General features: G+C 28.3%; 1 protein-coding gene across 2 annotated transcripts in view; it reads right to left on the bottom strand.

Moving 5' to 3' along the window:
* Positions 1–2,229: 2,229 nt before the first annotated feature.
* Positions 2,230–9,765, bottom strand: part of LOC107444271 (uncharacterized) — a 10,849-nt gene continuing 3,313 nt past the window's right edge. The window contains exons 3-6 of one of the 2 annotated variants that reach the window (XM_016058372.3): positions 9,298–9,402; positions 6,346–6,402; positions 5,450–5,482; positions 2,230–2,474 (exon numbers count right to left, since the gene is read on the bottom strand). In XM_016058372.3, the coding sequence (XP_015913858.2) occupies positions 2,373–2,474; positions 5,450–5,482; positions 6,346–6,402; positions 9,298–9,402 (297 nt within the window). In that variant the 3' untranslated portion in view covers positions 2,230–2,372. The remainder of the gene's footprint in view (positions 2,475–5,449; positions 5,483–6,345; positions 6,403–9,297; positions 9,403–9,765) is intronic. The other variant, XM_071187082.1, reaches the window with a different exon arrangement.

Here is a 9,765-nt window from a genome sequence, read left to right as displayed (position 1 = left end):
CACAATAGATGACACTATAAATAAACTAATTAAACCCAACTCGTTGATTCACTTGAGAAAACACAACTCAACCACAACCTAATTATAATGTCCATTACCTAATCTAACCTAACTCTAATGTCTAATTAAATTTCCTTTTCAGGGTTTTGAAACCATTTTAGTAGAAAATGGTGGCAAAACCTTATAGTTTTATATTCACGGTTTGTTAACTATACCACTTACAAACGGTTTCAAATCCGCAAAGGTGAAGAATGTACAGACTCCTTGGATGGACAGATTGCTGCCAGATATTTTATCGTAATTTTTTAAACAAAATTTTAGCAATGCAGAGTTTCTTAATGCTCATTTTTGTGTAGAATTTATTTGATTTTGAAACTAAACGCTTGAGATATTAGTTAGCACTTATCATTAAATACGACGTTAGCGCTTCATTTAAGAAAACGAATTTGTAAAATATTTCAGATATTAAGCTTATCTGCTATATGTCACTAAATATATAAAATGTATCTAATTCTAAATTTATCAGAACGTTGCATTTCAAACTTGTTTATCTATGCCAAGAAATTTTGAAATGAATTTTAGAAGCATTTAATTTCACAGGTTAACAATAAGTTTAAAATGTCTTTAAAATAAATTTTGAGCTAGGAAGCTTAAAACTTTTGTTTCAACAACTGTTTTTTAAGATAAAAGCAATGTATACTGTTTTTTAAATAAAAACAGCAGAAATATTTTTTAAAACTCATATTTTGTTCTGTTTGAATTAAAAACGCCTTATCCCATAGTTTTCAGTTAATTTAAATCAAGATAACAGTGTTTATTATGCTCTCATTTTAAACGCCTTATCTAAAGAAAATCTGATAAGTCTAGATGAAAGATCCAATAAATAAACAGTGAAAAATAGCAACTACGCAATTACCAATGTATAAAAATAAGACAGAAACAATACATAATTACTGTTTGGTTCCAAAAGTCCATCATTTCAAGGAATATGAAGTGTGTTAGAATCTTTCAATTACAGAGTAACATAAAAAATATTTTTATAGATAAAAAAACTAAGTTACTTTTCTTAGTAGTTGTCGTTTCCGCTTTTTCCTGTGCAGTACCAATGCTAATCATACTTGCAACTGAATATATAAAATTTGTTTGCTTATATAAAATTAAACGTTTTGATGTATATATGCGTAACAATTTACAAAGAGAGGTAGAATTTTTTTTTATATTTTAAAGCTTCTTCCTAAAAATCTTAAGAAACTGAATACGTTAAGGGTTTATAATTGTCATAACTCTTTCTCCGCTAATGTACCCCGCTCATTACTATAGACATAAAATATACAAAAGATTTTTCAAATTTTACAAATGATTTTTCTGTGTTGAAAATTCAATTTTTATACTTTTCCCGTCAATTTCTTGGATAAGCTTGTTATTTCTTATGTAGACCTACAATTCATTGAATTATAGCACCAACTTTAGAGCAAAATTTTTAAAACAATTTATTTTACTTGATTGTTTTTTTTATAGAAAATAGTAAAGCATAGTGTAGCTGGGTGGCGCAGTTGGTTTGTTGTTGGCCTTCTAAGCCCAAGTTTGCGGGTTCGATCCCCGCCCAGACACCGGATTTTCGGGATGCAGAAAATACTCAACGGTCATGTCGTGTGATTATGCGGCATGTAAAAGATCCCTGAAGTACCTTATTGGCTCTTGGCATTTCCGGCAAAATTAAATTCCTAGTGCACTTTAGCATCCAAATAGAGTCTCGGTGCTGCCATCTAGTGTGGCAGAAACTAGACGTCCAAATTAACATGACCAACGGTATCTCACCCATTGTGGTGGTCTTGAAAGAGTGGATACCACCTCTGGAGAACGCACTAGGTCTGCTCATCGGCAAGACCGATTGTGCAGCTCATTGGAAATAAAAATAAAAAGAAGTGAAGCATAGCCCATTCACCGTAAGAAGACGATTGACTCTCAAATATGATCATTGGGCAATCATCATTAGCGATAACTATTTCTCCTCTTACCATAAACTTAACATCTTTTTACATAAACCACGTTTTAATTCACTGGAGAGTCGTACCACCATTTAGCCTTACATCGTCTTCTTACGGTGGATGAACTATATCTAAACATACATATTAGTGAGCATAAGTAAAATTGCAGACATAAATAGGTATTAATTTAAAATGCCTCGTGTTTTGTGGAAAGATGGTATAGCATATTAAGATCCGAATATGAATTTCCTTGAAATAAAATTTATTGATTAAAATATGATACATATTTATTCTTCATAATCATATTTATATTATAATAAAAATTTTTATGCAGAATAATCCTACATGTTCGCAGTAATCATCGTCGGAATAGTTTGTTTCCATCTAACCAAATTTTGTGGGAAAACCGCATGTATATCCTTTCTCTATCTGACATGGACAGCTCAGTTGCTTGACTGCTTCTGAATAGATACTCGCTTTGCACATCTGAAATAAAGGATCAAACTTAGAAAATTAGTGTTTAAGTGGTGTGAGACAAATACTTTTAGAGTTACTTAAAAAGTAACGAGGAAATAATCTAGCTAATAAAGTGACTTCAGAAAATACTAAGTAAGTAAATATTTTATTGAGGCCAAAAAAGTAACTAACAAAAGTGAAGCCAGAAAACACTATTAAAGACACTAAATAATGTGCTGCCAGAGAATAATAATAGAGTAATAATAATAGAGTAAAAACAATAGAGTAGTAATAAACTATCCTATAAAATTGTTACTTTTAAAGTGATGTCGAACAAAAAGTTTTAGAGTTACTTAAAAAATAACCAGAAAACAATCTAGCTCTTAAAGTGACTTCAGAAAATACTAAGTAAGTAAATATTTTATTGAAGTCAAGAAAGTAACTAACAAAAGTAAAGCCAGAAAACACTATTAAAGACACTAAATAATGTGCTGCCAGAGAATAATAAGAGAGTAATAATAATAGAGTAAAAACAATAGAGTAGTAATAAACTATCCTACAAAATTGTTATTTTTAAAGTGATGTCGGACAAAAAGTTTTAGAGTTACTTAAAAAGTAACCAGAAAACAATCTAGCTAATAAAGTCACTTCTGATAATACTAATTTATTAAATACTTTATTAAGGCCGAAAAAGTAAGTAATAAAATAATTCAATGAACAAGTAAGTAATAAGTAGTAAAGTGAGTTGTGGTAGCTCAGAGGATAGAACGTTCACTTTCCAGAGAGGAGACCCGGGTTCGAATCCCAGCGATGGCCGTTTAATACGAATTCCGAACCCGCCTCTCATCGACCAAAGTACGGACGTAAAATATCCTCAGTGATAATCAGATCATGTGTTAGAGTCCGCTAGTCGTCAGACTAACCATGGGAGGTTTTCGAGGTATTCCTCTCCAAGTAACGCAAATGAGGGTTAGTTCCATCAAAAAGCAATCCACGAGGGAAAAATTCTCCCTATACTTGATCAAGGTGTTCCCTTGTCTTCTGAATTAGGTTCAAAATTATAAACCTACGGAGTTGAACAGTAGTCGTAACCCAAAATTGGGTATACTGCTATTGTTCAAGTTAAGTAACTGTTAAGTAGCAGCAGTTTTTGATAGCAAAATCCAGAATTTGAACTAAATCTTCGAATATTTTAAGCAAAATTACAAATTAAAAAATTCTTAATGCTTATTTCTAACCTAATGGATCTTTTACAGAATTTAGTTTGCGCCAAATTTATTAATGTAAATTTGAACAAAAATGTATGATACAGAAACGCTAAAACTAACATAAACTTATTAGAAATTACGATAATCAATTTTAAAAAATACATGGTCTCATTATACATTAAATCTTATTACATATGACAAGTATGAAAATTAATTTGAGAATTTGACATTCACTTTTAGAATGAAATATAAAACAAACACTGATTAAATTTGAACTTAAAACATAAAAGAAAAATAACAAATCTTGCTATAATAGCCGTAGGTACAAATTTCCATAAGCTTAGAATTTATAAAATGGAAATTTTTATGAATATCTGCGGTAGTAATTAAAAATGTTTTGAGTTGCTTGGAAAATGTTTAAGTCTGCACTCAAAATACTAATTTTCGAACAATAGGAGTTTTAAACATTTCATTATTCATATTTCGCTTCCAAAGAAACTTTTACATTTACTTGACACAAAAGAAGAGAAAATAATGCCCGGTCAATTAGGAGAAAATAACGAAGAAAATATATTAAGTTTAATTCTTTAATTAAAATGAAGGAGTTAAACTGAAAATTTGGTGAAAGTGGAGAATTTATGTTTCGTTTTTATTGTCGTATGTTAATTACTAATTGAATTTCTAATAGAGAATGTATTTTATCAGTAAATATGAATTTAATAGAATTTATCAGAATTTTCTGGTAAGATAAAAGAGTTAATAAGATAAAAGGTTCTCTAAGTGTTACTCTAAAAGGTCAAAGTATGGCAAATTTTAGGTCTTACAGATAAAACTTTAGATTTACCAAAATGGCTTGGTATCTGTTAATTTTTACCTCAAAGTTTTGGTAAAAGGCTGAAATGGAATTACATTAAAGTATACTTCGGACTTTTGCCAAGCCTTTTTAGTAAAATCTCCACTTTCTCGGTAGAATCTAAAATTTACCAGACTTCGGGATTTTACCGAAACAACTATAAAAATCCGAAATCTCGAAAATTTCAGGTTTTACCAGTATAACCTAGGACTATAATTCTTAGGTCTTACCGAGAAGACTTATAGGCCGAAATGGAATTATATCGAAGCATATTTCGGATTTTTACCATGCGATTTTGAAAAAGGCTAAGTTTTACCAGTTGACTCTATAACTTACCAGACTTCAGATTTTTACTGTAACTTATGCATTAGATAAACAGATTAATTCTTAAATGCGGAAGAAGCAAGAAATCCGTAGAAATCTGTGGAATCACTTGCCAGGAAGATTAGGTGAGAAATATGAAAGCCAGTTTGATTGTGCGATGAAATTTAATTGTTTTCTTTAGAAATCTTTCAATTCCTCTCTGTCTCCTCCGGCAATCAAATAGGTCTTAATGTTTTAAGTTTCACCTTGTACTCTCATGTTTCGTTAGATTTCAATAGAGTTTCAGTTTTTGTCCCAGTTAAATATTAACGAATGCATACTGCGCTCCTTTATTTATTTTTTCCAGAGTTCTAAAACAAGATTAAGGGTGGTCATTGCGGAATACCTTTATAAACTGGTATTTTGATGTACTTGAAAAAAGCTATTGAAATTTAAGTAAAAAATTTCAAGCACCGTTGAAATATAAAAAAAAATGCAATTCAAAAATTAAAAAAATAAAACCCAACTTTTAAATTAAAAGAAAATTATCATTTAAGTTTATAAGAAAGGAAATATTTTTCATAAATGACAAAATAGAAGCTAGCATTTAAAAAATATCTTACTTAAGCTGTAATACTTACAAAATGATCATAAGGGTAAACATCCTCTTTGAGCTAAAATTTTTAAAAAAAATATTTTTTAATCGAAAATATAATAAATTTTATTTCAATCTTTATGATAGCATTATTAAAAAAGTATACTAGCACCTAAAGTCTTATTTTTAAAATATCGATATGATATAAGTTTAGGATGAATATCTTATTATTCACTAACATTATTGAACTTAACTCTCCAAGCATCAACAATTTATTGGAAGTCTTAAGACTTTCAGATTTATGATTATTTTAACTAAAAAATTATAAGGACACAATTGTTTGTGTCTAGAAAACTTATTTTGCGAATTTCAATCTTTCATAAAAAATTTCACTCCAGATTTCTTAAATTAAATTTTAATTTTTCCTTTTTCCAACTCTTTTTCCCATCTCGAAAATTCCTAATAAAATAAAGTTAAGAATAAATTAAAGAGCGCGGTTGAGTTGATGCTTTTTAGAAACAATATTTATAACTTTTGTCAGCTAGTGCTGCCATCTCTTTTCGAACTTGGTAATTAATTTTGAACCGTAAAAACGTAAACCTAAAAAAAACGCAGTAAACCGTACGTTTTTAGCTCCTTTTGCTTTCGTTTGATTGATTTTTCAAATCTTTGATAAATTTTTTGGAATGCTCGGTTAAGGCTTATATGCAAACAACGTAAAGAAAAAAGTCATTATAAACTTACAAAATAATTAAAAATATTTTTTCTTTAGTATTTAGAAATGTGCTGCGATCAAAATTATTTATCTTACTTATCTGTATAGTATGCATTCGGTGTTACTGTGCGCCAAAACTACCGGTAAGACAACATTTATTTGTATTAATATAAATCAAATCAAATATTTATAATGAAACTTAAAACTAAGTTCTGATTAAAACTTACTTCTTCAACTGTAGCATTCATTTTATCATTCCAGCATGTTATCAAATTCTTCGAAACCTTTAAAAATAAATGAATCCATATTGAACTACTACAAGTTTTACTTATGTTTGCTTAAATCATCAATTAATTTTATTATTAATCTTACGTATTTTGAAAGCCGAAAAAAAAAATTCTGCTACAATTACAGTATGTTAGAGACATTTCTGCCATTTTTTTTTTCTTTTTTTTTAAAAACAAATTGCATAATTCTAGTTGAAACTGAAATATATCGTATTCAAACCCAATCGCTTAGTAATTTCTCCGTTTTATATGGTAACGATTTGCCATAAATTAGGATTTTTAAAACTATGGAGCTTATTACCACACATTTAGAAAAAAAATACAAAACTGAGAAGTAAATTTAGCCGAATAAATGGTTTTTGACTAAAGTATCATGAAAAAAATACCATATTTACCAAATTTTATCACACATTAATTAACCATATTTTGTTGTCTATCTTACCGAAGTCATTAAGATAGTAATTCGTTAAAATTTATCGCATTTTTTGCTGATCCCATAGAGCCAGCAACACGGTAAATTTCACCATATTCCGGTATATTTGCCAACCTTTTTTTCTCAGTGTAGTAAAAAACATGCCTTCCTTTTTATCCAATGATAATTCCGGATAAACGGATTTATTCAATGATAATTTCGGATAAACAGATTTATCCAATAATAATTCCGGATTAAAAAAAAATTATTAATTATATTTTATTATTTGACTTACTAATGGTCTAAGAAATATTCAATTTTAATGTATGAAAATTTCACACCAATTTAATCAACACATTTTAAAATTTTAAAAACTAAATTTTAAAGGCAATTGGCCAAATGGAAGTTACTGAATAATACAGACTTCAGTGTTTTCTGAGAATATACCAAAACTAAATAAGTGCTGATTATAATTGGAGAAAAACTAGGATTGGTGAAAAATATGAAAACTTGAATTTTCGATAAATAAAGACGAATAAATTTTATTGAATTTTTCTTCGAGTCTCAACTATTTCGAAGTTTTTTGTAATCTTTTCTTTTGTGTGTAACCATATGTATCTTTTTTGTTTAAGTTAATTACATTTATCTGAAGGTTTCTATTCATATTTCAGTGTAGTTTTCTTTTCATAAAAACTAAGAACCTCTTCGTTAAAGAAATTTTAATTAGGAAACGAATTTTAAAAAATGCTACGAATTTCAATGAAATTTGCTTTGTAGTTAATTATATTCTATTAAATTAATTTAATTGAAAAAATCCAATTAATTTTCCTTTATCTGTTAGAAAATCTTAAACTCATTTCTAGAATTGAGTATAACAGGTCAATTTAGAATATTTTTAAATTTATACTATTTATGATTTATTTAAAAAGGCAACNAGAAATTTTAATTAGAAAACGAATTTAAAAAAGTGATACGAATTTCAATGAAATTTGCTTTGTAGTTAATTATATTCTATTAAATTAATTTAATTGAAAAAATCCAATTAATTTTCCTTTATCTGTTAGAAAATCTTAAACTCATTTCTAGAATTGAGTATAACAAGTCAATTTAGAATATTTTTAAATTTATACTATTTATGATTTATTTAAAAAGGCAACCTGTAATTCCATATTTTAATTAATTAAGTTCTATAATAAAACAAAATTCCTGAAAAAATTCTTGCTTTCCATAAATGGAATCTGTTCTGTTAGAAAATATTAAACTCATTTCTAGAATTGAGTATAACAAGTCAATTTAGAATATTTTTAAATTTATACTATTTATGATTTATTTAAAAAGGCAACCTGTAATTCCATATTTTAATTAATTAAGTTCTATAATAAAACAAAATTCCTGAAAATATTCTTGCTTTCCATAAATGGAAATTAGGGTTCATATATTCGAAAAATAAATAACTTTATTTTTCGAATATATCGAGAGAGAAAAGTATGGTCAAAATTATCAGAATATGGTAAAATTTACCGTGTTTCGGGCTTTATGGGAACGCCAAAAAAGCTGGGTATTTTTTTACCGAAGCGCTTTGATAATAATGTAGGTAAAACTGACCACAAAATATGGTTTTATAATATGGGAAAAAATTTGGTAACTGCGATAAAATTTGGAAATTTAATCATGAAGCATGGCATGAAAGCAATTCCTACGGTGAAGTTGACTTTTGAATTTTGTTTTGAATTTTTTTATTTTTAGTAAATGTGTGGTAAAAAGGACTATAATTTTGGAGACCAGAATTTCCAATAAACCATTACTATACGAACGGAAGAATTACCAAAAGATACTGAGTTATTATACGTCATGCAGGTGTTTCTAGGATATTTACCAGATTGTGGTTACCTTGCCTCCCTAAATTAATAGTTTGGAATCAAAATCCGTCGGGAAAAAAAGAACACAGAACACTTCCACACAGAATAAGTGTGTTTTCGTGTCTGATTTTACAACATAAGATATCGTTTGTGCTAATTTTTTATCATATTTCCGGTAAATCTCAACATCGTAAAAAAAATTCCAGATAAAATGATGGTAAAAAAAAGTTGCCAGGGTACTATTACTTTTTAGCAAATATTTCATTTTTACCGTAAAATGTTACGAAATAAAAAAGTTTATAAAGTTATAATAAAAAAGTTTTAGGTTTATAAAAGTTATAATACACTAATATTTCACTTATTTTCGGTAATTAAATAAATATTACTGTAAAAATTAAGGTATAAAATTTTGTTGTAAACATGAATTTTAATGTAAAACGTACCGGCACTCAAGGGGAGAATATTTTTCACCGTAATTTTATCTGGAATTTTTTCACAGTGCGGAGTCATTAAAAATGCATCTTAGTACGTAATAATCCGATCACTAAATCAAAAGTTATTTAACTGTTACGTAATTCATATTAAGCATTGCATATTCATTTAAAAAATATTTCTCGTTACCTCCATCACATTTGATTTGGAGCACAAATCTTTTAACAGAGTATTCCATTCTCCTGACGCATCCAATTCATTTTCAACACCACATTCGAAGAAAATTCTTTGTTCCTAAAATAAAACAAGATAATCACATATTTAAGATATTCTACTATTGAGATATCTTTTAACAATACAGAATCTATATATATATTTCTCTTACACAGCGACAAAAAAAGCCTCATGACGACTCCCCGAATGGCAACGCTAGAAAATCGACAAATGATTGCCGCTAAAAATGTCACATGCCAAATCTAGCTGAGGTAGCTCAACATATAGCGCTTTTAAAAACGGAAACTGAAATAACCAGAGAGAGCATTCTCACCAAATGTGATCTCTTCCGAAATTCACCCTATCAGCTGCGAACCTTTTTAAAGAGATATCAGTTTTAGAAATTTTATCTTAAGATTTTATACTATAGCACATTTCTAATAG

Source organism: Parasteatoda tepidariorum, chromosome 10, assembly GCF_043381705.1.
Source record: "Parasteatoda tepidariorum isolate YZ-2023 chromosome 10, CAS_Ptep_4.0, whole genome shotgun sequence".
Classification (NCBI taxonomy): Eukaryota; Metazoa; Arthropoda; class Arachnida; order Araneae; family Theridiidae; genus Parasteatoda; species Parasteatoda tepidariorum.
Note: the sequence above shows the minus strand (reverse complement) of the source record. Positions and strands in the feature narration are given on the sequence as shown.